At 34.6% G+C, this 25,504-nt stretch overlaps 6 protein-coding genes across 9 annotated transcripts; 3 read left to right on the forward strand and 3 right to left on the reverse strand.

Moving 5' to 3' along the window:
- Window positions 1–331: 331 nt before the first annotated feature.
- On the forward strand, window positions 332–1,950 carry Cbp20 (cap binding protein 20). The gene is made up of 3 exons (XM_014348933.2): window positions 332–803; window positions 981–1,301; window positions 1,427–1,950. Exons 1-3 carry the CDS (start codon window positions 744–746, stop codon window positions 1,526–1,528), a joined length of 483 nt encoding a protein of 160 aa, XP_014204419.2. The 5' UTR covers window positions 332–743; the 3' UTR covers window positions 1,529–1,950.
- Window positions 1,356–10,232, reverse strand: LOC106636535 (ras-like GTP-binding protein RhoL). The gene is made up of 6 exons (XM_014348932.2): window positions 10,069–10,232; window positions 5,809–5,886; window positions 3,708–3,834; window positions 3,031–3,145; window positions 2,800–2,917; window positions 1,356–2,701 (listed from the first exon to the last, which is right to left on the reverse strand). The coding sequence occupies exons 2-6, from the start codon at window positions 5,831–5,833 to the stop codon at window positions 2,505–2,507; spliced, it is 582 nt and encodes a 193-aa protein (XP_014204418.1). The 5' UTR covers window positions 5,834–5,886; window positions 10,069–10,232; the 3' UTR covers window positions 1,356–2,504.
- Window positions 10,233–11,023: 791 nt separating this feature from the next.
- LOC106636596 (protein maelstrom 2) lies at window positions 11,024–14,826 on the reverse strand. 4 transcript variants are annotated; one of them, XM_023389616.2, is made up of 9 exons: window positions 14,526–14,826; window positions 14,049–14,212; window positions 13,790–13,979; window positions 13,309–13,704; window positions 13,066–13,226; window positions 12,691–12,924; window positions 12,102–12,303; window positions 11,958–12,032; window positions 11,024–11,848 (listed from the first exon to the last, which is right to left on the reverse strand). In XM_023389616.2, exons 2-9 carry the CDS (start codon window positions 14,175–14,177, stop codon window positions 11,778–11,780), a joined length of 1,458 nt encoding a protein of 485 aa, XP_023245384.2. In that variant the 5' UTR covers window positions 14,178–14,212; window positions 14,526–14,826; the 3' UTR covers window positions 11,024–11,777. The 4 variants fall into 4 exon arrangements, with proteins under 4 accessions (XP_023245384.2, XP_023245383.2, XP_014204496.2 ...); XM_023389615.2 differs by having other exon boundaries at window positions 14,049–14,181; window positions 14,526–14,825; XM_014349010.2 differs by having other exon boundaries at window positions 14,049–14,181; window positions 14,522–14,825.
- Window positions 14,827–15,111: 285 nt separating this feature from the next.
- On the reverse strand, window positions 15,112–18,355 carry LOC106636626 (protein maelstrom homolog). Its single transcript, XM_089592889.1, has 11 exons — window positions 18,092–18,355; window positions 17,368–17,519; window positions 17,115–17,307; window positions 16,655–17,047; window positions 16,421–16,584; window positions 16,072–16,290; window positions 15,861–15,992; window positions 15,591–15,639; window positions 15,443–15,523; window positions 15,306–15,359; window positions 15,112–15,238 (listed from the first exon to the last, which is right to left on the reverse strand). The coding sequence occupies exons 2-11, from the start codon at window positions 17,506–17,508 to the stop codon at window positions 15,213–15,215; spliced, it is 1,452 nt and encodes a 483-aa protein (XP_089449015.1). The 5' UTR covers window positions 17,509–17,519; window positions 18,092–18,355; the 3' UTR covers window positions 15,112–15,212.
- Window positions 18,356–18,381: 26 nt separating this feature from the next.
- On the forward strand, window positions 18,382–19,951 carry LOC106636532 (uncharacterized). The gene is made up of 6 exons (XM_014348929.2): window positions 18,382–18,587; window positions 18,908–19,024; window positions 19,086–19,306; window positions 19,374–19,437; window positions 19,537–19,712; window positions 19,790–19,951. The coding sequence occupies exons 2-6, from the start codon at window positions 18,944–18,946 to the stop codon at window positions 19,917–19,919; spliced, it is 672 nt and encodes a 223-aa protein (XP_014204415.2). The 5' UTR covers window positions 18,382–18,587; window positions 18,908–18,943; the 3' UTR covers window positions 19,920–19,951.
- Window positions 19,952–20,187: 236 nt separating this feature from the next.
- Cse1 (chromosome segregation 1) lies at window positions 20,188–25,148 on the forward strand. Its single transcript, XM_014348950.2, has 15 exons — window positions 20,188–20,415; window positions 20,821–20,966; window positions 21,103–21,441; window positions 21,535–21,642; window positions 21,711–21,803; window positions 21,881–22,048; window positions 22,132–22,425; window positions 22,514–22,703; window positions 22,780–22,978; window positions 23,046–23,306; window positions 23,380–23,471; window positions 23,542–23,845; window positions 23,921–24,088; window positions 24,191–24,504; window positions 24,586–25,148. The coding sequence occupies exons 1-15, from the start codon at window positions 20,331–20,333 to the stop codon at window positions 24,729–24,731; spliced, it is 2,907 nt and encodes a 968-aa protein (XP_014204436.2). The 5' UTR covers window positions 20,188–20,330; the 3' UTR covers window positions 24,732–25,148.
- The last annotated feature ends 356 nt before the right edge of the window (window positions 25,149–25,504 follow it).

Here is a 25,504-nt window from a genome sequence, read left to right on the forward strand (position 1 = left end):
AAAATTTTAAATTGAATAAAATTTTTTTTCATTTTCGAAACGTTTATTTAGTTTTAATTTAATGTGAATTACCATTATTTCAGGTTATCCATATAATTAAAGATAAATTATTAGTTATAGAGTTGTGTTGAACTAAAAAATGTGTAATGATTTGATTTCTATTGTTTGTCACATCCGTTTAATACGCAATACATGATAATTTTATAATTTACCGCGATTTCGTAGAAGTACCCCCACTTTTTCTTCCTCGAACTCTCTCTCTCGACCCGCTATATACATCATGCAAAAACGTCTGCTTACGTGCTTACTGCAGCAGAGATTAGTATAGGATTGCAGTTTCGTTTTAAATTGAATTACGTTCGTATATATATCATTACTTGTTACATAAAATAAGAGCATTAACCGGAGAAAAAAAGTAAGATTCCAGTGCGGCTTCAGAAAATAGGACTATACGAGCAGTACGAGCATGTAATAATTGACTGCCCACACCCACTGTATTCGAAACAAAAAAAAACACATTGTCCTCAAATATATATATTTATACACCTCATGTAAATTGGACACACCGGACTAACCCAACCTGAACTTGCGTCTCTGCGCGTCAGGCTGGTCAGGTCAGGCAAACGAAGAAGAAGTTTTTCGTGTTTTGATGCTTTGCTTTTTGGAGCATAAAGCATAATCTGCATAATAGATAATTATCACAAGTTATTAATTTGTTCAAGAAAAAATTTAGATTCTTTAAAATGACCACTGTACACTCGCCCTCAGTCGAATTGAGTTCTTATCGAGATCAGCACTTCAAGGTTGGTGTAAATCAAAAGTTTTAGTTTGTACAGCCACGTATAACCTTTAAAACGTAACCTAAAAATCTTTTCTCCGTAAACTTTGAAACTTTGCGAGAAATATTATATTCACTGGGTTGTAAAATTCTTATGGACTACAGATTGTTATAATAATTATTTTGCTTCGTTTTTATTTAGGGCACACGAGTTGAACAGGATAGACTTTTGAGAACATCGACTACTTTGTATGTTGGAAATTTGTCATTTTACACGACAGAAGAGCAAATATATGAACTATTTTCCAAATGTGGAGACATAAAAAGAATCGTAATGGGTCTTGACAAGTATAAAAAGACACCTTGTGGCTTCTGTTTTTTAGAATATTACACAAGACCTGATGCTGAAAATTGTATGCGCTACATTAATGGCACACGTCTTGATGACAGGATAATTCGAACAGATTGGGATGCTGGTTTTATTGAAGGAAGACAGTATGGCCGAGGAAAAACTGGTGGACAGGTATATAAATCTCATTATTTTAAGTTGAATTGTATATAAAGCTGTTTTTTTTTTTTTTTTTTTTTTTTTTTTTCACTAAATATGTATTCAAAATATAATAAATCGACTTTAATATAATATTCTAGGTCAGAGACGAGTACAGATCAGACTTTGACAGTGGCAGAGGAGGTTACGGAAAAATTCTTCAACAAAAAGTGAGCGGTCCTATGGGTGAAGGATCATTTTAAAATAAAACTTATTGAACTGAATTTATGAGAAGAGAGTGATTTATGTGACCGACAAGTACTAAAGTAAGAGTGTATAAATTGACATATGTGTAAGTATTAGAGAATATTTTATAAGTGTAATTTTATAAAAAAAAATAGGCGTGATATTATCTAAACAATTTATTTGTCAGAAACATTTTCAAACTTTGGTTGATTCTAATCTGTGTTAGTTTCTTTATTTCTAGTGATTTTATCTGTACAATAATTTTGTACATTATTCAATGAGAGATCATTTTCTCGGTGTACATGATAAATCCTAATTACCATGCTTTACACTTACAAATTTATGTATCGAAAAGTTTCCCGTATTTCTGGGATAAATTTACTAATGTTTCTGCATTACGTTCTAAAAAAAACACCAATGCGAGATATTTTGTGAAAAAATAAACAATCTTAATTCTAGTATAAGTACCTGAAGTTACGTTATTTTATGATAGTTAATCGTTGAACAGTGTTCTTAAAAAGTGCGTCATGTAACATGATCCATGATTAATCGCTTCGTGTAACCAGTAAAGATTTTACCTATACATTCAAACATCATGACATTCATAAAACAAGTATCAATCAGCAATCGAGTATCTTTGACAAGGAAAGTTCTACCAGAAGTTGTGGTGCAATTACTTATGAAACATTAAAAAACTTTATCTAAAAAGTACTGTCGATGCATACTTTTCTCTTATTACGTGTGTACATGCACATATTATTCCTTTACTCAAAGCACTCTTCTCGCCGTAAATAAACTTTTTCACTGGTCCGTTGAATCATCTGCCCGTCAGTAAAAGCAACAACACCGATCGTGCTATTATGCGTGTGTATATACAAATTCCGCGGAGGTAAAAAGTCTTTAGGCGAAGCTACAATGAAAGATCGCGATCATTTAAGATCGAGACGTGTAGTTAGGACTCTTCCTTTCGAATCAGTTCGTCCTTGCCATCTCTCACACGCAGCAAAACTTTCGACTGGTCGGTCTCTTGAGGACAGCTCGCACCGCCTCGGTGAATACCTCGTCCAGGCCGTCCTGCATCTTCGCCGAGCACTCCATGTACTTGTACGCTCGGATTTTCTTTTTCATCTTGTTGCACTCTTTGGGCGTTATTATCTCGCCGCTCTCGATTCTTAGATCACCTTTCGTTCCTGTAAATGCGTAAAGAATCATTGAAGATTTTTTTTTTCCCCCCCATCAAACATCCACAGTTGTTGTTTTTGGATTTGGTAAAGGGTGATATACTTGCCAATGAGAAGTATCGGAATATTCGGGCAGTGAACCTTGAGCTCGGGGTACCATTTGCTCGCTACGTTTTCGTACGAGCTGCGAGCGTTTATGGAAAAACAGAGCAGGAAACAATCGGTCTGAAATTCACGAGTAGTATGTTTTTTTTATGAAATAAAATTAAAAAAAAATATTCTCACTCATACATGTACACGTGTATTATCGTATATCGTAGTTTAACAAGTGGTTTTACGTTTGGATAGGAGAGAGGCCTCAATCTTTCGTAGTCCTCTTGGCCAGCCGTGTCCCACAGGGTGACGTCGTACGCGTGGCCATCCACTTCAATCGTCTTTGGATAGTTTTCAAAGCTGAAATGTAACATTCATCGTGTTCAATTGATTTCAAGCAAAGTCCCGGGGGACTTGAGCCGCGAACGTATTACCCCAATTGGTGGTAAATGAATACGTTCAAATTTATGAATAATGTCATTTTTAATGTATATAATATTCTCCTTTCGTACATTTACAAATCAAGGCACCATCATTTATTATTTACAATTCTTATTCCTTAAATTTTAATTAACTATTGGCCTTCGAGACTTGGTGCACACGATGAGCGATGGGTGAAAATTAACCATTTAATGGACGATGGGCAGCTAAATGTTCATATCTCGTGGATTAAAAAAAAAAAAAAAAAAAAAAACTTCATTAATCAAACTTTGTCCTTGTGAATCAATGACCCGGTGAATATATAAATCTCGTTTACGTTATTACCAGGAAGGCTAAGGTAAAAAATGTCCCCAGACCGTTGGTCTTTATAAATATATACATTACCGATTTTTCATCATTGTAAGGTATGAGAATTATAATGCACGACAATCAGAGAGTAAGAGAAGGGAAACGTATATTAAAAAAAAAAAAAAATACTCACACAGTGGGGATGTATTCCATGGGAAACTTTTTCTCCGTGTACGTGATGAGCATGCAAGTTTTGCCGACCATACCGTCGCCCACCGCCGTGATTTTTATCGGCCTCAGGCGCGACTTTGCGTTTTTATCTACAACAAGTGACGATCAATCGGTACAATTGCTGTACATATGAAAAAAAAAAAAAAAAAAAAAAATCGGGTACAATTAAAAAGTGCGCAATAAGTACAAGTTTGTGGGGGTTTTGACTCGCCGTCAAGGTAAAACCAACCGATCGATCGCTCGCGCATCGGTGCATTGCACTCGCACGTGGTTTTTCCCCCGCTTGCACTTGCACACGCATAAACAAACGCGAGCCCTGCAGTAGTTAGTCGGGTATGCACATAATATATTAAAATGTGAATTCCAGCACGCGCTCGCGCGCTCCTTCATTTTCATCGTACAAATCGACTCGCATCTCTCGGCTCGTGCATCCACAATTATTTATGTATACCTACACACGTGTACAATAATATTACACGTAACGCATGTATGTAGCGCACGTTTCCGTCTATTATCCATTTGATTTTCATATTCCCGCTGTAGAAGAGCGCGTGTCACTAAGATCATGTGCATGTCTATGTATACTGCGCTCCGAAAATTGACAAAACGATCCTGGGATACACGAGTATACATCCATACGTGTGTATTTTTAAAGTCTGCGTCGAGAGATAATTAATACACACACACGCGTAAACAATGCGCTTCCGTTTTTCCCGAGTGTCCACTTGACCCGCGCGGACTACACATCTTTCACGCTCTGATAATTTTCTTTGTAATACAAATTATTGTAGAGGAAAAAAAACCCGCGGTTTTTTTGAAATATCGTTTGTTTTGGGGTTTTTTTTTTTTACTACGTATACTACATGTAAGTACTTATACGCTGTACTATGTTGGAGATAAAAAAAAAAAAAAAACAAGTATAGGTATATGGATGAGTTTTGTTTATATTCGCGGCACAGAAGCGGCAAAAGGACGGTTGTCGGCCCCGCACATCCGGCGCGACATCGCTTCGAGACACCGATCGGCATACAAAGTACACGCTTATGGGTACATGCGTATACACACATATATATATAGGTATTCAGCATATATACACCACCTATTACTCGATCGGCCGCACATAATAATTTATAACTCGTGTCTTTTGTATATACCTGGATACATAGTCGAGCTGACGATTATTACTTACTACCTATAAATAATACGAATATGTGGTGGTACATCAGCCGAGATCGGTTGTTTTGCGGTGGACACGCAACGTATACGTTGATGCGATGATTGTAATAAACAAATAACTCGCGCGAGGATCGAACGTTGATTTACGTGTACATGTATACCATTTTTTTTTTTATCAATCTTTGATCATCGTATATGCGAAAATGTTTTCGTCGCCGCTTTAGATATAATTTGTCGATTCGATCGTAAATTGCAAGTGTGCGTTGTACAGCAATCAATCACTTTGTGCATTTTTGAGAACATTTGTGTGAGTGAAAATTACGAAAATCGATTATTATAAGTACGAAATATAGCATAAGTGACTCGAAAGTGTTACGTCGTGTATTCGAAACTCAATTCGATTAGCGATGAGCGATTGTTTTATTTATATGTATACGTCGAATTGTTAACGATGTAGATTGGAATTCACATGTGAGCGCTTGGGCTATTAAATTTACGTAGTTCGTGTATATTATTGTATGATTAACTAAGAATTCGCTTGACAAAGTAAATTTTTTTTCCCCCGCATCTGTATTGTTTCGATTGACTCTTTTAAAGAAAAAAAAAAAAAAAAAAAAAAAAATTTATAAATACTACGTTAATTGCAGCAATGTTTAAAGAGTTTGAATGCAATAAAACACTCTGAGCACAGTGTATACGTATTTCACAATCTCGGCACCGATCAACTCTCGATCCGACAAAGTCGATCGTCCTTTTTTTTTTTTTTTTTCATCGATAACAAACCCAATCATTGATGGTGATAATCGCGATCATGTGCGTGATTCAAACAGTAAACAATAGGAGAGAGAGAGAGAGAGAAAGGGTCACTTGTGCGTATACGATTTTACCTTTGTCTCCGCTTCCGGTACCCATTGGGACTTTTGCCGATTCTACTTTTTCTTCCTTAAAACCTTGTTGTCCCGTACCTGCACAAACAAAAGATACATTATTTATTGTAAATTGTTAACTGTTTTTATCGTGGGGCGAAATGAGTCGATTAGTAGAAACAACTTTTACTTTTAAATTTTTACTTTTCGTCAGTAATGTATTGTAAAAAGTATTCTGTTATAATATCCACATGGGAATCTCACGAAGTCTTTTTTTTCTCGACAATTAATTACACATTCGCCAAATCCAAAGCCACGCACACGGGCACCGAGTACTCGTATAATAGATGGACCATCAAACTCATAGGAAAGCAAAGATAAAATTTATCCGTTTTCAAAATCGTGTCCTCAGAGAGAGAGAGAGAGAGAGATAGCCAAAATAATCGGCACGAGTTCTTAAAAAATCCAGACAGCAGCAGAGTTCATGTACCTATCGGTGCGTCGGTTGCTGCTCCGAAAGGATGAGATGGTGGGAGGGGAAAGAGAGATAAGGAGCTGTTCTGGAAAAGGACGATAAGTCCTTATCGGGGAGTGCATGCTGGAGATACGACATGAATTTTCGAGATGATGGACGATGCAAAAGAGGCTGACTTCCGATGAGTTGTCGACGTAGGAGGTCCTGCGTGCAGATGATTTGAAAGGAAGGGCATTTTTTGTTTTTTTTGTTTTTCAAGAGATAACTAAAAATAACATCCTGGCGTTGGAGCTATTTTTGACGCTTTGCGATCGATAAAAATTTCCAGCACTTTCATTTGAATTTATCAATGAAAAATAATTTTGCTCAAATGATGGAAGAAAAAAAAGAAGAATGTGCATTGCAAGTGAGAGAAAAAAAAAAAGGCGGTGCCACACGATTAATCAAGGAGGAAACAAGTTGTCATCAGGTGAGCCAAGAAAATATAGAGTAATAATTGATAAGCTCGTAAAATCCATCTAAACGTTCAAAGGTAAAGGGGAATTTTCTTACAGGCGCAGTAAGTGTATATGATGGATATTTTTTTTTCCTGTATGCCTGAGGCGAGCGCTCAAAGTATGGAAAGTTAAAAAGTATACATACGCTCACTAGATTTACGTCGTCATGGGACATGATATACATATATACATAAAGCACAATTGTACATAGTTAAATCATGATTGTTACCATAGGCAAGATGAGCTGTCGTGTATATATCGCATTCGCGTGGTAATAAATCAAAACGCCATAGTATTGCTCGTAAGATCGAGGTTTTTAGTTCTGCACGAGAAACCGATCGATCATTATATTTTATGTAAATCCGATGCGTATTTCACAACTATGCTATAATATTTTGTACAATGTGCCGAAGATTTTTTCTAGGATTTATTTTTACTTGGACAAATTATATACATATTATATCCTCAAATAGACAAAGCAGCTGCTTGTTGTGTTACTTCAATTATCGCCTGTTCGTTTGCACTGGCCTCGGCCCGTTTAAGGTCTATGGATTTCGCTGTTCGTATAATATATATCATCTACGTGTCTACGCATTAGTTTCTATTAATTTCCCGAAAGAAACCTTAACGAATTTTTTTTTTTTTTTTTTTTTTTTTCGAAATTCATGATGAACTGAAACGACATTACTTACAATCAAGAAAATATTTTTACTCAATTAGTACACCAAGTTAATTGAAATTAGATACCCAATGTCTTTTAACATTGAAAATATTTTATCATTTATAATAAACATTTTATTGAAGTAAGAAATTGTAATGTTATTACCAGAGATTATTTGTTAGAATCTAATTTTTTTTCAGTGCAGTCATAGTTTCACTTGTATTCCAATGGTTTCACCAACGAAAATAGCACATTAGCCAATGATTCGACGGTTTGATTTGTATGAAGGTCGATATGATCTAATACACACGTGAGTTGACGCGTGAGATCACGGGCGTTATTGGGATCAAAAAGTAAACATCGGGGATCAATTAGAGAACAAAAGCTCGGTGTAATATGTACCTGCCCCTTAAAAAATTTATTGACTCTCGTATATGTGAATGGACCTTTCGTTCACGGCTCACGGCAAAGTGACACTGTACACACGCGTTGCTGACGTAATTGCAACAACTATACCTACATCTGGATTTATTCTTGATACTTTTGATTTTCGTGCAATCGTCAATAACTACACCTTGCCGGGGTATGCACTCATTATGATGATGTGTATCTTTGCGCGCAATTGAATTCGATGCTCAGTCGAAGAAACATTTTTTTTAAATTTTTTTTATTTCGGGCACTGTTACGCGTGACGCACGTTATAGAAAAGATTCGTCATCAGGCAAAATAGTGTACTTATTACATGTACGCTTTTTAGCACTGTATTACTTTTTTTTTTTTTTCAAGACAAATCAAGGTGTTTTTATCGTGATTAACTGAATGAAAATACTGAATGTGAAGCTTGAAATTCCAATAGATAGATACTTACGTGACTCTTGTAAAATATGGTGAGCCCACGCACGCGCGTGCTTATTAATGTTTAGTAAAAAATATACGTGTAGCCGATGGAAAAAAAAAAAGAAAATTAAAACAAAAGAATTTTAAATACATGTACCTACTTATACAAGGTTATTGAAGACAATATAATATATCCGTAGTATATGTACGAATTAAAAAAATTAAAAAAAAGAGTGGTGTACTTCAAAATCTACAGTTATTTTTTTTATCGGTTCAAGAAAAAAAAAAAAAAAAAGTACTTTTACCCTCGAGAGAAAACAAAATACCCTCATGTTAGCTCGATCGTCCTTTTTTTCTTCTTTTCCTCGTGATCAAAATTACTGATTGGCGACTGAATTGGGGGAAAAAAGTGCAAAAAATTAATACGCGGAATCCGGCAAGCCTGTAACAGGCGCATAAATATATCAACCTGGAGCTAGAGTGTCGGAGAAAGCGAACCGGTCCCGGATAGGAGATGCGACGCCAAAGAGCAGTTATTGTCACAGTATAGACACACGACACCTGCGCCTGCAGATTTGGTTTTCTATTTCGCTGATCGCTTTGGTATGCATTCATCTCTCAGTTTAGCTTCGAAAAATACTTACTCTTTCGTAGAAGCGTACACACGGGAAATAAGATCAGCAGCGAGAGGCTGTACGAAGAAGCTAGTCGCTGCAGCGTGTCGGAGCGATTGTTTTTTTTTTACAACTTTTGCGTGATGATTTATGCCCAGCCTCTATACTTTGCAAACGCGAAAATAATGTAATGCACATTGACTCACACAGCTTAAATCCTCGGAACTATACTTTGCGCGTGAGTCACTTGGTATATAACATATATAGTATAGGTAAATCGGTAACGACCGAACATCGATTTTTTAATTGTTTTCAGTAAATGAGCAGTTAAATAAATTGTATGGATCGAAAGCGCATGTGGGGTACAATAATATACTTATAAGCCATTAATCAAAGTTCGTTTTACATTCCAAGCGTACATTTCCCGAGGCTGGGCTTATCCGTACGTTATACGTACTCACTTGTAAATCGTATATATATATATAGGTACGCGCCGTTTTGTTTCGCATGTCGCATAAATACCCTCTTTGGCCAAGGCGAGGCTCGAGGAAGTAGCGCTGCTCCTTTCTTGAATTTCAATTACAAACGCTCGGCAAATCGGTAATGATGCAACGAGCGGCTTGTCGATTTTTTTTTTTTGTTTTTTTTTTTTTGCAAATCGTCAATTGTTACTCGAGACAAACATGTTTCTTTTTTACACCAACAGAGTGAAAAACAAGGGCTGTACTATCCATTGAAAATTACTCGTGACTCATGTGTGCGAGATAAAAAGACACTTTATTATTCCCGACGATGAAAGTAGGTGTACTTTAAACATTTAGATCTCGAGCAGAATTTTATTGTATTTACTTCTGTCTGTCGGTAATAATAATAAAAAAAAGTAACACGTGTACATATTACATCGTTTATATAGCGACATTTACAAAAAAAAAAAAAAAAAAAAAAAAATCTTGTCGCCGATAAGCGATGGCCGGAGATAAGACGTGCACAGAAGTAGAATAAAGCTATAAGCGAGGGAGGTCCGATCGTTATCGCGATCTCGAAATGTGTATTCGTGCAAAATTAATTCGCTGGCGAGTGCTGCAGGTAAAAAAACGCGAACCGAGTCGTGTTGCAGGAAAGCCCGAGTTACTCATCGTCGCGCACACCCAACCATGTATGATATTTACTGCAAAAATGTGTATATTCGATTCTTACCCCGTAGTTAAATCGCCAATGAGACGGATAACATGTTAGTCCAGTTGATCGTTATGGTGGGTGTTTTCCACACTTTTTTCGGATACTGAAATTTAGTACGAGCTCGAGGGTGAGCGCGTCTTTTGTTGAGAAACTCGATGAATTATTCGAGAGGTGCCTCGCGATCGACGCGCAATGACTGACGAAGCGGTGGCGGGTGCTGCTCTCTCGGCCGCGACTCGCGATCGTTGATGCTGATGGAGGGAATAGAGAAGTGTGTGTATATTGGTTGAACGGGCGGAGACAGTGTCTATTATACGTTTGGAATAAATTTTTTTGCGAGCTTTTTTATTTTCAGTTGCAAATGAAATTGGTAATATTGTTCATGCGTTGATTGTTGAATTAAAATATTTTATTTTCCACTATTCTAGTATGCACGATACGTTTAAGAATAACGCAAGACGTTTTAATTTACAAAACTTGATTTTATTGAGGAAAAATAGATTTTCATGCACAGTTTATTATTTTGGTAGTATACAATTTTTTTGCTTAAGAGTAAAAACAACTAATTTAATTTTAATCAACTATTTTTCAATTCTGTACTAGCGGTAGTGATCAAAGACATATTTTCAACGCAGTCAGTGTACATTACGAAAATTTGAAGTTGGTTTTATCGGGAACAAAAAATTATAAATTTCAACGTATTTCTTGTTAATGTGTATAATAATTATGCAAGTTCAAGTTTTATTGCTGTCATGATTCAAGTTAAATCATTCTAGATACATACCATTGTAAAGTACATATAACCAGCCAATAACCATTAATCTTGCATTTACAATATGACAGATGCAAGTTGTAATTTAATTTACGATAGTGTATTGAAATACAAACTTAATATGTAGAAGAAAAAAATTAATTAAACCTAGATAGGAACTAAAAAATAAAAATTTCATTTTTTCTAAGAAAATGATGAATGTTTTAATGCACCAAATAATGCGGCCTTATGATTCAAAGGATTCCATAACGTGTCTATACAGTTTATGATAATTAACTTTCGCTTGATTTATATTCTTTCACTTATTTTAAAAATTAAACGAGCTTTATTATGGTCAAATTTTTGGGTTGTGACAAGTTTTTTTTTTTTTTTTTCCCCCAATTAAGTCAAGTTTTACAACATAGACAATTGTAAAATACATAGTACACTCAACATGAATTACTTGACCTTAAAAACTTGCAGTTAAGGCCGCATTTGTTCAACACTCTCATTACATTACATACAAAACTGTTTGTAAGTAATTAATATAAATCTTTCGGTGAAAGGCACAAAATATATCTCTGAGCAAGAATTACTGAAATTCTTTTCAATTGAATGCAAAATTTATATGTAAAATTTTTTTCGAGTAATTTGGGTCACATCATCAATATAGTAATAAAAATAATATTTATTGGCGTATAAAAGACTACAAAGAAGTATCTACTATGCCTTTTTTAAATAGATCAAAAACGCTGATAAGTTCATCCGATTATTTAAAATATGTATAATTAAAACAATTTGTATAAACGTAGTTTTATAAAATATAAAAACGAACCACCTAATTTTCGTCAATATAAATATTTAGTAATGGGGTTCTACTAACATTTCGATACATTGTTCAATAAACGATGTGCGATTGAAAATTTCCAAACAAACAAACGTGCAAAAGGTAAATATAACTATACCTTGTATCTTTTTACTTTTTTAGTTTGGAAGCATAATTGACAGGTTTTGGTGGCATATTAGAAGTTCTTCTCCCTCCGCGTCCTGTAAAAAACAAGTAATTATAAACCTTTCGGTGCAAAATTCAAACTCAGACAGCAAAGTTTGTGAAACATTACTACAATTATAAAAATTAATCTTTCTTCATACTGACCAATATTCAATGGAGGAAAATCATTTTGGTACGAATCATCCGAGTCAGTCGATGGACTTGAAAACGCAGTTGAAACTAAAATTATTAATAATTTAGAAAATTAAAAAAAATTTTTTTTTAAATAGATCTGTTACAAATGCTTACAACTAGTTCGCAGTGCAGTGGCTGGTTCCCTGCTCGCAGCTGCAACGAATTCTCTGGGGAAAATTGACTCGGCTTTATGTACATCTTCTACGTTGCCGTGTTGAACGATGTGGAGTGGAGGCTCGGATGCGGCGGAGAATTTTCTATGTTCCTCTTCACTTTGGGATCTTTCCGCACGAGTTTTCGTGTACTTTCTAATTGCCTGAAGCATTTCAAAATATTTGTAATCCCTTGATTAAAATAAATATAATTATATGTTTATAATCATAAATTTTTGTTCACTACACAATAATTACATTACTCAATTGGTGGTTGAAAACACTAGATGGGGAAGTTCAAAGGCCCTATAGAAAGCAAGCACGTGTCAACAATGTATGTACTGTATCATACCAAATTTATTAGTCAGCATTCAAAATCAATAGTATAAGGATGACGTGTACTGTGAACTGTTTTCGAAGCAAGGGGAGACTATGGGCGTACTAAAAGTTTCTACACACACATACATACATACATACTTTTATTGCACCGTTTTCCGATGTGGCGGGGAAAAAATATTATAACTGTTTGATTTCTATGAACATTTACTTACCCCGGTTGGTGGGCCGGTTGCAAATTCAGGACAATTTTTTTTCTCGTTTATTTCCATGTGTCCCATCTTGGCGCTTAAACAATTAATTCCGTCAACACGATTTGTGTTTAATGTATAATAGTTAGGCTCAATCTTAATCCCAAATGATGGACAGCAGTGATTTGATATAACAAAAGTCCAGCGCTGAGCCATGGACTGGCTACAGTGTTTTCCTGCCCCAATGTCTTGATGGAACTAGATGAAAAATTACAATGTGTTTATGTTACACCACTCAAATTAATTTAGCAAAACAATTAGATGTTTCGAGACCACTAACTGGATAAATTTGATCGGTAGTTATGATGCTAAAAACGATATCTTCTATTTAACACTTACCTTACACTCAGTGCCCTTTTTGTACTCATACGGATCTTTTTTCAACTCCATGTTAGCAATTACTGAATTCATGAGAACAGTACCACTGGGTCTATTGACGTTGTACAGACTCGCAAAAAGTTCTTCCAGTGAATAGATTCTAAATCTTTCATTGCCGAATTCTACGTGGATTAAATTATTTATTGTATTCAGCTGCATGATAAATGTAACACGTTTCTTCAAAAGTATCTATTTAATAGTTACCATTAGTTAATTTCTCCATGATATTTTCCACGGGAAATTTTAAGTCTTCTTCAGCAAACCGAGTGTACAGAGGAGGCAGTCTGCCGTTTTCCCGACCAGGCTGTAAGAATTTGCAAATATCCGCTAGTAACTGTCCATTGAATTCCTTTGATGGAAAACCATCGTTTTCAATAGACGGCAAATTGTGAGTCATAGCGCTGCGTGACTTAGCTTCGTAAGCGTACCCAACTCTGATCTTTGGCGTTATTATCTCGTGGTAAACTCTTTCAACGCCATGTTGCAATGAAAATTCGGCTATTCCAATTTCGGCTGGGCAATAATCTAGAGTATTGTCTTCCAGCTGACGACAATAAAAGTAATTTACTTGGATGACGTAAAACTTATGTTCTGGCAAAGCTGCAATAAAAAATATTTGTTTTTGAGTGAACACTATATTTCAATAATTTACGTTGTAGTGTAATATATTATGATCAAATCTTACTTTTCTTTTTGTTTGATTCTTCTACTGTCGTGTTAATGTATTCTTTCATGTTGTCCATCAACCGAAGGTTTTCTTGCTCAGCTCTTTTGATTTCTTCAATTGACTCACCAACTGAAGTTTTTTTAATACAGTCATTAACAGATTGTTTAGCCATAGTTTTGTATTCAGCCTTTTGGGCATCTGACAGAGCCTAAACATTTTTTTTTTCAATTTCAGTTCCAATTTGGTATGAAAGATTTAAAATTGCATAAAAGCTCACCTTCCATGCTGCAACACAGGCAGGGTTAGTAAACACATCTTTCACACTGTTAAATTTCCGACCTTGTTTTTCTTGGTTCTTTTTCCATTCTACTGTAAAGACGGAGTAGCCGTTCTTTTTGTTGACCATTGTACTTTGTTGAAAAGTAAGATGTTATTTAACAACTATTGAATTATGTACAGTGAAAGTATGAGTTTTTGAAAATTTCTTTAAAACTACGTAAAACTCGATAACTTGAGTTTTATTAGAAACACTGATAATGTAAATGCTTGTTCTGAAGTTACGAAAAGGTAACACACGTCATGTTTATTTTCGTAAACGAAAAAATAACGAGGGATAATTTTATTAGTTGTGTGCAAGTCAGTAAGAAAAACACTAATCGATTTCAAATTCCTTGGTTTTGAATTTTTTCTACTTCTTTGAATTAAACTGTGAATAAAACTAGTATGATGAAAATCGAAAATATTACATACTCACAAAAATAAAAATGGACGATTAGCCGGTCTTTTGTTATCAAGATCGAACAATCCTACGCACTGTAGTATCAATAAGTTGAAAACGCACGCAATTTGTTTCTACTTTACCAAATTCTATGTACAATTGTAACGTTTGAGCAATAAAAGATTGAAGTTTAAATCGTCAACGTTGTAAAAACTTAAATGGAAAACGAAATTGCGCGTTTAGATCCTAACCAGACCAGTCCACATCATTGATACGATGAATAATGTACAATTTGGTAACACACCGACACTGCTGAGCTGGCCATAGCACTACACTAGAGTACAGTGGCAGCTACACCCGTTTGTTTTCGATTTTCTTCGTTACTTCCGGTTTTGGGGATAACGGTTTCATTCAAAATTCAAACTTGTAAAACATCACAAGTGTTTTATTTAAGTTTAAATAAAGAAAATAGTTGTAAGCACAACTTGTACTATGATTGTATTACATTCACTCTTTTTCATATTGGTAATCTAAATTAACTAGATAATGTTTTTATTTACTACATATCGATTACTCTTCGAAAAGAAAAAAAAAAAAAAAAAAACATTTTTGATTTCTAGAACATTGTGGTCATTGACTAAACAATGAAATCTCTCTACTTCGAAAGTTATGATAAACACAAAAATTATTGAAATAAATTATCAATAACTAAACTAAAATGATCTATGATTTGACAGCATCTGCGTAACCTGCATTGAACAAAAAATATTTTTTAAATTTTTATACACTAAGTAACGCAATGTTAATTAAACTTACCATGGCCTGCACCATTACGTTTTGGCTCAGTTTTTTTTTTAATGGCACCTCTTCCTACAAGGTTAAAAAAATCTCTGTAGAATCGGAGTTCGGAGAAAAAAAAAAAAAAAAAAAAAATGGATTATCCAATTACGTACCAATAGATGGAAAACTGCACTCACTGAATAAACTATCTGTCATACTTTCTGTATCAGTGCTATCAAAAGTCAACCCAACACCTGAAAATATAAATTAAGGTTGAGCAAGCGAAAGAATAAATTTAGAAGGGGTAAAAAAATATCTTACTTTTGGTTAGCGGAGGTCGCAAGGGCCTTTGCACAACAGGTTCCTGAGGCTAAAATAATAAAAATGTATTATATTTTAATTCATGATACTAGTAATTTCAGAACAGTACTTATAAAAGTTACACGGTAACTAACTGCATCAAATTAGTCCGTTAAAAATATAAAAAAGACACTAGCTATACACTGATTTTATTAAAAATTATTTTAGTTGTGAAGTTTAGTTAATGATGAAAAATTATCTATGGTCTTATGTAACAATAATTTAACACACCTTTTTAACAGGAGGTGGTTTCACTTGACTTTTTTCAACGATGTAAAGTGGTCTTGAACTAGCTTCAGCTCTGCGACGCTGTTCTTCAGCATACGTTCTCTCAGATGAATGCTTTTTGTGATCGTAACTCGACTGTAAACAAAATTAAATATGTATCAATACTTCTTTTCTTTTAATTGCCAGCACTTGCATGAAATTTGCAAAAATCTACCTCAGATAATGACATTAAGGAACTTGACCTTCTGCTTCTGTTACAAATACTTAATGCAGCTAAAGATTCTGTAAGATAGATGTGTTCTTTAGGTAAGTGAACTCCTTGTATCATATCAATACCTAAGGGTTCACAGCAAAAATTGCACAATATGAAAAACCAACGCTGAATGATAGAATGACTACAATGTAGCGTCCCAACTTGAACGGATTCGTGATACTAAAATAATATAAAGCTTATAATATTATGCTATAACAATAAAACTATAAATTTTATGTTAGACTTGTTCAATAATTTGGTTCTGAGTTTAGCAAATTACTAAAAAAATCTTTAATCATCAAAAACTCACAGTGCAACAAAGATCTGGTTTATAACCATAGGGATCTTTTTTAATTTCAATCAATGCAGTGACGGGTTCAAGGGGACACGAAATAACCATTGCATCGATTGAGTTGTACACGATTGTAAAAAAATCTTCAAAAGAGTACAATTTAAAGAATTGGTCGGATTCATCTGAAATAATTGTTTTTTTTTGAAACCATCCATAAACATTGAATTATCTTTAAAAATAATTAAAACTTACTGTTTGCAGCTGATAACCTTGCGAGTACGGATTTTGCACAAGTATGAATGTCTTCCATTTTGCTTACTGTATACAATGGAGGATACGTTCCATTTTTTTTAGCAGGCTCGAGAAATTCGCAAATTTCGCGAAAAATTTGACAATAATCTTCTTTCCCGAATTCCGGCTCAATTGGAATTTGGTGGGTCTTTTCGCTCTGCTCTTTGGCAGATTGAGTATGGCCCATTATGATTTTTTCGTTGATGATAACATTGTGAATTCGTGAGAGACCATCCCTCAGCGTGAATTCCCCAATCGCTATTTCAGCTGGATAGTATTCAAGTTGGTTGTTGTCTATTACTCGAAAATAGAAGTAGTTGACGTGGATGAGAAAAAATTTTATATCCGGTACGGCTATAAGATACCACAAACAAATGAGTTTTGATCACGATTAGAATTTTCAGAGTATCGTAATTTTTACCATTTTTGACCTTGGCCATTTTTATCAGATCAGAAATGTACTCTATCATATTGTCATGGAATTCTTTTTCTTTCTGTTCAGCTATTTTAATATCTTCCACCAATTCTCCGATACCAGTTCTCTTTTTAGTTTTCTGTGTGGTCTCCTTTTTACAAAGTTCTTTGTAGTACGCCTTATCGTGCTCAGACAATTCCTTAAATAAAAATTAGTGTGAATTAATACCAATAAGCTTTCAAAGTGACAAGTAACCCACTTGCCACTCCTTGTTGCAGTCAGGGTCCATTTGAATATCTTTGAGTCCATTGGGGAAAGTACGTCCTTTACGTTCTTGGTCTTTTTTCCATTCAATCATGAAGGCCAAGAAGGCGTTTGGTTTGTTTTTGTTTTTTGGCATCTCGTATTTTGCTGTAATTTTGTACGATTAATTCAATTTTAGTAGACAAAAAAGTACGGATGATGCAAAAATGTTTTGGCTCTACAAATATGCTATACGTGCAAGAATTTATAAGACCGTCAGTGTAAAATATTAATTGCTTTACAAAAAGCAAACGTGCTTAACTGATGTGAAATGGTCGGATACTCACAACAGTCGCAATTTATACGATTTCTGGATAAATCGAATCTAAAAGCTATAACTTCTTACGAAATGTAGGCGACTACGTTACAAAAGATTCAATCTCGCCTAAATAATGGAAATTACAAACTCATTATGGGGAGGCTAAGAGCGGACGAGAGAGAACACACGCGACACAGTTCTCAGAATCACCACCGTCATGCAGAAGAGAAAAATCGTAGAGACAAAAACAAACACGGATGAGTTAATTTTTTTTCGTACTCTATTACTTGCTCTTGCATTCCCACCTTTATTTTTGGAACTTGCTTTGTTCGTTTGTCTCAAAAAAATTATTTTTTCTTTTTTTTTTCATCATACACACGCGTGGTAAACATGCAAGGCATAACATTAAAAATTTCCTTACCAGCTTTTATATTTCTTTTATGCTGTTGACCAGACTAGCGCACACACGCACGAAGAAGGAATTTTAATTTTTGAAAGAAACCAAGTTGCACATGGAAGCTGAAGATAAAAAAGTGGCAGCAGACACTGGAAGTTACTGACTGGGTCGTAACTTACTCCCTCATCCAAGAGAAAAATCTGCAACTGACTCGTTCCGATGTCCTTGTTGAAATGAAAATGCAGCGACCCTCGCGCATAAGCGGCATCAACAGGTCTCGACCTGAATGCTCGGACGAGATGTTCGGAGAGCGCCCCGCCGGTGTTTCGTGATGCGGTGTGCGGTCTCATGAGAGAGAGAAAGAGGAGGGGAAACAGCAGCACAAGCAAAGCCCTTTCAAATCAATTAACAGTCATTTTCCTACACTTTGTTACGTTTTTTTTTTCGTTGGAGATCGGAGACGGCATCAAGGAGTTTTTCGAGAGATTTTCTGGCAGAACACAACAAATCTCGTTGTAAGGTATGTATAAGTAAATTGGTTAGTCGTATTTTTATTTTTAGAGTAAAATTGATGTGGGTGTGAATTTTTTGCAATTAGGTTTACAAGTGTTTACGTTTACAGATGTTTTGATTTTTCGTTTCTAATAACATTATTTGACCTTGTATGCTTAAGCTGTACCAATATCAAGAGATTCAAGAATATGTTGATAAAAACTTGAACAAGTGCGCGCTTTTTTATGTGGGCGTCAATAAAAACAAAACAAATATCAGTGAGTTTTCCGTTTTCGCGAAGGTAATACTTAATTTGAAATCGATGAAACCAAGTATATTGTATTTCAGGAGTTCGTGTGCTAATTATTTAACAAGTTAATAGAAATGAGCGAACCTCCAGCGGAAGATAGTACTTCGGTGCACAGCGTTGATTCGAATGAGGTCAACAGTGTTCCAACTTTAATGGTAAGATGTAATGTTTTTTTTTATTTAATGATGAATACTCAAGTATTTGAATTTGTTAAAGGAAAAGTTTGAAAATCTAATAATCCAAGAGTCGAAACATTCACATAATTTTTACGATTTACACACGAGAGATAACTTTGCAAAGCTGGATGTTGAAAATTTGAACAATTTATGCCAACGTTATGAAGATCAGAAAAACGCCAAATGCGTAATGTTAGAAAATCATCATCATAGACTGCTGCAAATACAAAAGAGAAACATGGAGTATCTCAAGGATAAGATGTGGGTATCAATTACAATTGTTTGTTAATTCTCTAATGTTCACGATAATAGTTTTGTATGCTTCTAGGACAATTGTCGTAGAAAAGCTTGAGCAAGTTAATTCGTCTTTTTGCGAGGCTTATGAGGATTACGTAGGTGAAAAAAAAACGTTTGATTGAATAACTATAATCTTATTGTTCGACGTTGGACGTAATATTTTTTTTTTTTTTTTTTTTTTTTTTTTTCATAAGAATTCTGATGTTTTGAGGAATACAATCAATTTTGTGGAAAATGAAGCAAAAAAAATTGAAACGGAATTATCAAAAAATACCTGCGATCTAGTTAACAAGCAAGCAATGATGAACGAATCATTAAAGAAGTCCAAAACAAGTTTTGTTACAGGAATAGATACCGTTATAAACTTATTGTAAGATGTATATTTTTACCATCCAAACATTATATTAAGAAGTAATTATGAGATGCTCATGCTTTTTATTACTTCAGATCAGATTCGTCGATGAAACGTCCAGAAATCGAGTTAGAAGAGATAACTTGTAGATTACAGAATGACACTATCCCAAACCTAAAGAAGAAGTTGGAAAAGTATCGAGAAATAAAATCAAGATGCAAATAGTATACATTTTTGTATACAAGTTGAATTAATAAACTTAGTTTATCGTTAATGTATATAATTGTTTGTTTATGCACACTACAATGTAAGATAACTTTTATTTTGTTGATAATCTACTTGAAAATACTAAGTGTATACACAAAATATAAATGCTACGTTAAAAATTTTTTTGTATTTCCCTCCTTTTCACAACACTAGCACTAGTAGTACCACCTATATTCGCGAATGCGAAAATACCTGAATCTCTCTCTGTGCGCGCGAGAGAGGTTAGGAAGTTGAATCTCGAGAGAAAAAAATAGAGGTAAACCGGCGGTTGCATTGATGTGTTATGTGTACGCTTTTTCCCAGTATTCAAAGTAATTGAGTTTGTTTTTTGTAATTTAATTGCCGATCTGAACTTGATTGTTCGTTCTAATGGAGCTCAATGATGCGAATCTGCTCAATTTGAGCAATTACTTGCTCCAGACACTTAGTCCCGACGTAAACGTTCGGCGTCCTGGTGAGTTACATTTTTTTGTGCTTATAAATAATTTACAAATATATCCTAACAATGTTAGAGTAATGATTGTCAATCTTTTTGATCTTATTGTTTTATCAAAGTGTCTAGAGTAATTATAATTTTATGATTTATATTGCATTGTTTTGCATACTTTACCAATTAAAGGTCCAGTAGTAAGTGCCTCAGAACTTATCTCGTTGTTAATTAACTATAACTCTTAATTTTTCTGTAATTGCTAAATCGTTTTCAATAAAGTACGAACTTCAAGTTGTGCTTTAGAAAATGAAAAAAAAATTAATAATTCAAGGAGGAAATTGATGATGAAGTGTGTCGAGGCACTTGTTGCATTCAGACCTTCAATTTTAGTTCTAGAATATTTCTAAAATGTTAATTTGTGGTTTGTAGCGGAAAAAGCTCTGGAGCAAATAGAAGTAAATCAACAGTATCCTCTGCTTCTCCTCCATTTGGTAGACAAGGCAGACATTGATTTAACTATTCGTGTAGCTGGAGCTATAACATTCAAAAATTATATCAAAAGGAACTGGAAAGTTGTGAGTATTGGACAAACAAATATATTTTATTATGCATACTTTGCATACTTGAACATAATGAGGTTTTTAATCTTTTCTACAAAATATTCAATTGACGTTTTTAGAATGTGAATTATATTTTGTAATGTGTTTCTAGGATGAGGATGGAAGGGACGTTATACATAAAGAAGACCGTGAAAATATCAAGAGACTCATTGTCGATTTGATGTTGCGCTCACCTGAATCGATACAAAAACAACTGTCTGATGCAGTCTCAGTTATTGGAAAACACGATTTTCCTAATCTTTGGCCAGAACTTATCGACCAAATGGTCGAAAAATTCAACACTGGAGATTTTCATGTTATCAATGGTGTCTTACACACAGCTCATTCTCTATTCAAAAAGTACAGATATGAATTTAAGAGTCAAACCTTGTGGCTAGAGATTAAGTATGTGCTTGAGAAGTTTGCAAAACCAGTAACTGATCTTTTTTTGGTAAGATTTAAAAAAAAAAAATAGATTACTGTATGATAAAGCTTTTCTAATTTTACTAACATCATTTTTTATTTTTATTTTTTCCCATTTCAGGCAACTATGAATCTTGCTCAAACACACGCCAATAACGCAGAAGTTTTAAAAGTCGTTTATAGTTCTCTAGTTATTTTAAGCAAAATATTTTATTCACTCAACTCTCAGGTACGATCCATACATATTACATATAGAAACGTAATGAAAATTTTGTTGAAATTATTTAAAAATTGTAGGATTTACCGGAATTTTTTGAAGATAACATGTCCTCCTGGATGCCAAATTTCAAAATTCTTATAGGTACTAGTGTTCCAGCTCTACAAACTGATGTAAATATTGCATATTTAAGATCAATTTGAATTATTTTACAAAGTACTTTATGATGCATTGTTTTTATTGAACTCAGGGTGATGATGAAGCTGGCGTTATCGAACAACTGAAATCTCAAGTTTGTGAAAATTTATGCTTGTATGCTCAAAAATATGATGAAGAGTTCCAGCCGTATTTGCAAGATTTCGTTACAGCAGTATGGAATTTACTTACTTCTACAGGTCAACAACCAAAATATGACATGGTATTAAAAATTTCGGAACTTATGAGTATTAATTCAATAAGTATAGAACAAATAATAATTGCGTTTATTTGATTTGTTTACAGTTAGTGTCAAATGCTTTACAATTTTTATCAACAGTTGCCGATCGCGCGGCTCATCAGCATCTTTTTCAAGATCCAGCAGTTCTTAGTAGCATTTGCGAAAAAGTTATTATTCCCAATATGGAGTTCCGAGAGTCTGACAACGAATTGTTTGAAGATAATCCTGAAGAATACATACGAAGAGATATCGAGGGTAGCGACGTTGACACGCGTCGACGAGCTGCTTGTGATCTCGTGAGAACACTATCAAAGTACTTTGAAGCCAAGATTATGGAGATTTTCTGTTCTTACATACAAGTTGGTGATTTAAATTACCAAAATTAAATTTTTTTTTTTTTTTTTTTTACTATTTTTTTCGTAAATTCAAGAACAACATTTTTTAAAGGCCATGCTACAAAATTATGCCTTAAAACCGGAAGAAAATTGGCGCAGCAAAGATGCAGCCATATATTTAATCACAAGCAGCGCCAGCAAAGGACAAACGCAAAAGCACGGTGTAACGCAGAGTAGCGATTTGGTGCCACTTCCTCAGTTTGCCGAGCAACACATTTTACCGGAGTTGGCAAAATCTAATGGTAAGAATCGTTGGATCAGTGCTGTATTTTTCACCTAACTGAAAAATTTTTATGACATCAATGCTTACGATTTTAGTTAACGAGTTGCCAGTTCTGAAAGCCGATTCCATTAAATTTATAATGGTATTCAGATCGATTTTGCCACGGGAACAAGTCGTTGGAAGTTTACCACAAATGATAAGGCACTTGTCTGCTTCAAGTTCTGTGATACACAGTTATGCTGCTTGCGCCATTGAAAAGATACTTGCTCTTAAAGGACCAAATAATACAGCGGTGTTGGTATTTCATTTTATTCAACAGTTTAGTTTTGTAAGCAACGTAGTAAAATATTTAATCTTACAGAATGAGTGCACAAGACATTTCACCATTGGCTGGTGAACTACTGACGCAGTTGTTTACAGCTTTTGACCATCCGGGAGCCGAAGAAAATGAGTACATCATGAAAGCCATAATGAGAAGTTTTGTTACATTACAAGAAGCTGTCGTGCCTTACTTGGAGAACTTACTCGTCAAATTAACAGCAAAACTCAGCCTTGTTGCCAAGAATCCTAGTCGTCCTCATTTCAATCACTATCTTTTTGAAACGATCGGCATATCAATAAAGTTAGTAAATATTTATATATATATTTCTATTTCTTCGTAGGCAAGTTTATAGTTTATGAAATTAACCTTTTAGGATCGTTTGCAAAACAAATCCAAGCGCTACCACATCTTTCGAAGTAGTGTTATTGCCTACGTTTGAAATTATTTTGCAACAAGAAGTATATGGTTAGTTCAATGTTCATGCATTTACCATTAGATTATTTATTTATAATTTACTAAATAACCTTCATTTCAGAATTCTATCCATATGTTTTCCAAATTTTTGCTTTGCTTTTGGAGTTGCAAGCAGGATCTGGCCTATCCGATTCGTACATAACACTATTTCCTTGTTTATTAGAGCCGATTCTATTTGAAAAGTCTGGCAATATTCCTCCGCTAAGCCGATTATTGCAAGCAATGGTTAGCAAAGGAGCAGAACAGATTATAGCTTTAGACAAAGTTAGTGGATTGCTAGGAGCTTTCCAAAAACTCATAGCTTCCAAAGCAAACGATCACGAGGGCTTCAATTTGCTTCAAGCCATCATTGAGCACTTCCCACCGTAAGTTTGTAAATTTTTTTTTTTTATAAATAAATTACACATTTTGGTGCACTCATTCGCTTACTTTGCATTTAGAAATGTTATGGAGCCTTACATGAAGCAGATCTTCACATTACTCTTCCAAAGGCTTTCATTCAGCAAAACAACGAAATTCGTAAAAAGCCTCATTGTATTTTTCAATTTCTATGTTATTCGATACGGAGCGACGAATCTTGTGAATTTAATAGATTCCATTCAAGCCAAGTGAGTATAAGTTTTTATAAATCGGTGTGATTAAAATAATTTTACAGGCTACAATATTTACATTAATGTTTTTTTTTTCTTTTTCTTATTTTTATAATTCAGTATGTTTGGAATGGTGATAGAAAAAGTATTTATTGCCGATTTGCAAAAAGTGTCTGGTGAATTTGAAAAAAAGATAACAGCAGTGGGCCTTTCGAACATCTTGGTCGAGTGTCCCGCTATGCTGCAGAGTCCGTACAACATATGGTATCCTCGTCTTTTAGCTAGCCTAATCGAATTCTTCGAATTGCCACAGGATCAAACTCAGTTGGTAGAAGACGATCAATTTTTAGAATTTGAAGATGCATCAGTTGGATATCAAACAGCTTACAGTCAATTGATTTTTGCCAAAAATCCTAAACCAGATCCATTACCGGGTACGTTTACACTACATTACAATGATGGTCATTAAAATGTTTTGAGTGCATTTATGAAAACCTATATTTGTTTGATCATAGCAATCACGGATGTGCGCTTGCATCTGGCCGCAGGACTCGGTAGGATGGAGCCAGGTCAAATACCCAGTTTGCTTGGCCAAATTCCAACTCCAAACGCAATGCATCTCAGGAATTATTTACAAACTGCCGGGATCACAGTCGCGTAATGCGAACTTTGAGTGTTGGCCCGACTGAAAATTCATTTGTTGACGCGCAAATTGAGTAACATTCAAACTTGATTAATCGTGAAATGTTAAACATCTTGCGGCTTGCAAGCATGTATTAATAAAACTTTTTTTGTACAATGAACTGCATTGATTGTTGTGATTGAAAGTTTATATGCATATTTTTTTGTCACTTACGCAATGAATATTTTTTTAAAAATTTGTATTAATTTTCGTCGAATTTTTTCCATCCAACAATTTATGTGCTAATTGAAAATTTGAGTATGCTTATACGTAACAAAGTAATGTACATGTATTTATTTTTTTATAATACAGATTAATGTACAGAATAACTACTTTACTTTTTAGCTCAGGAAATACTCACATTTTCAAAAAATAAAATAAACGTGTATTAAGACCAGCAACATTAATAAATAATTTAATAAAATTTTTATGAGTTTACGTGGAATTTTCCTCCTTCCGAGAGATTTCAGGATTTTTTTCTCGCCCTACAGGTTTTTGGGCTTGGGGGTGAATACGAAATAGTGTCAGGGCTATGGGTAGGGATTAGCGGATCCGATGCCAGGCAGGGATCGCCGGCCTCATCGGCGAGGAGTGTGGTCACTGAAACATGGGGCTTCTGGGATGCTAATTAGCCTGGACCATACAAAAAAAATTTGCATTATAAATTTATTTTAAACTTTGCTCTCAGAGCCGATGCAGAGGCTACGCGCCCTCTGGAGCAGATACGAGAATGTTATTATGTTATATTGTCA

This window comes from Copidosoma floridanum, unplaced genomic scaffold (assembly GCF_036245765.1).
Source record: "Copidosoma floridanum isolate Cflo_tuat_1 unplaced genomic scaffold, Cflo_Japanese_pri ptg000019l, whole genome shotgun sequence".
NCBI lineage: Eukaryota > Metazoa > Arthropoda > Insecta > Hymenoptera > Encyrtidae > Copidosoma > Copidosoma floridanum.

What these genes read in the sequence shown, in the direction of transcription:
- LOC106636626 (XM_089592889.1), bottom strand. Translation starts at nt 17,508, where the DNA reads ATGCCAAAAAACAAAAACAAACCAAACGCCTTCTTGGCCTTCATGATT. An exon ending in CCTTAATGTCATTATCTGAG is followed by an intron (nt 15,993 to 16,071) that starts GTAGATTTTTGC and finishes TTTTGTTTACAG; the next exon opens with TCGAGTTACGATCACAAAAA. An exon ending in GCGACCTCCGCTAACCAAAA is followed by an intron (nt 15,524 to 15,590) that starts GTAAGATATTTT and finishes TTATATTTTCAG; the next exon opens with GTGTTGGGTTGACTTTTGAT.
- Cse1 (XM_014348950.2), top strand. Translation starts at nt 20,331, where the DNA reads ATGGAGCTCAATGATGCGAATCTGCTCAATTTGAGCAATTACTTGCTC. An exon ending in CAGTAACTGATCTTTTTTTG is followed by an intron (nt 21,442 to 21,534) that starts GTAAGATTTAAA and finishes TTCCCATTTCAG; the next exon opens with GCAACTATGAATCTTGCTCA. An exon ending in TAAACCAGATCCATTACCGG is followed by an intron (nt 24,505 to 24,585) that starts GTACGTTTACAC and finishes GTTTGATCATAG; the next exon opens with CAATCACGGATGTGCGCTTG.
- Cbp20 (XM_014348933.2), top strand. Translation starts at nt 744, where the DNA reads ATGACCACTGTACACTCGCCCTCAGTCGAATTGAGTTCTTATCGAGAT. An exon ending in ATCGAGATCAGCACTTCAAG is followed by an intron (nt 804 to 980) that starts GTTGGTGTAAAT and finishes GTTTTTATTTAG; the next exon opens with GGCACACGAGTTGAACAGGA. An exon ending in GAGGAAAAACTGGTGGACAG is followed by an intron (nt 1,302 to 1,426) that starts GTATATAAATCT and finishes ATAATATTCTAG; the next exon opens with GTCAGAGACGAGTACAGATC.
- LOC106636535 (XM_014348932.2), bottom strand. Translation starts at nt 5,833, where the DNA reads ATGGGTACCGGAAGCGGAGACAAAG. An exon ending in TACCGGAAGCGGAGACAAAG is followed by an intron (nt 3,835 to 5,808) that starts GTAAAATCGTAT and finishes CACTTGTTGTAG; the next exon opens with ATAAAAACGCAAAGTCGCGC. An exon ending in TATTCCGATACTTCTCATTG is followed by an intron (nt 2,702 to 2,799) that starts GCAAGTATATCA and finishes ACGCATTTACAG; the next exon opens with GAACGAAAGGTGATCTAAGA.
- LOC106636532 (XM_014348929.2), top strand. Translation starts at nt 18,944, where the DNA reads ATGAGCGAACCTCCAGCGGAAGATAGTACTTCGGTGCACAGCGTTGAT. An exon ending in ACAGTGTTCCAACTTTAATG is followed by an intron (nt 19,025 to 19,085) that starts GTAAGATGTAAT and finishes AATTTGTTAAAG; the next exon opens with GAAAAGTTTGAAAATCTAAT. An exon ending in GCGAGGCTTATGAGGATTAC is followed by an intron (nt 19,438 to 19,536) that starts GTAGGTGAAAAA and finishes TTTTTTCATAAG; the next exon opens with AATTCTGATGTTTTGAGGAA.
- LOC106636596 (XM_023389616.2), bottom strand. Translation starts at nt 14,177, where the DNA reads ATGGTCAACAAAAAGAACGGCTACTCCGTCTTTACAGTAGAATGGAAA. An exon ending in CCTGTGTTGCAGCATGGAAG is followed by an intron (nt 13,980 to 14,048) that starts GTGAGCTTTTAT and finishes AAAAATGTTTAG; the next exon opens with GCTCTGTCAGATGCCCAAAA. An exon ending in CACTGCACTGCGAACTAGTT is followed by an intron (nt 12,033 to 12,101) that starts GTAAGCATTTGT and finishes TAATAATTTTAG; the next exon opens with TTTCAACTGCGTTTTCAAGT.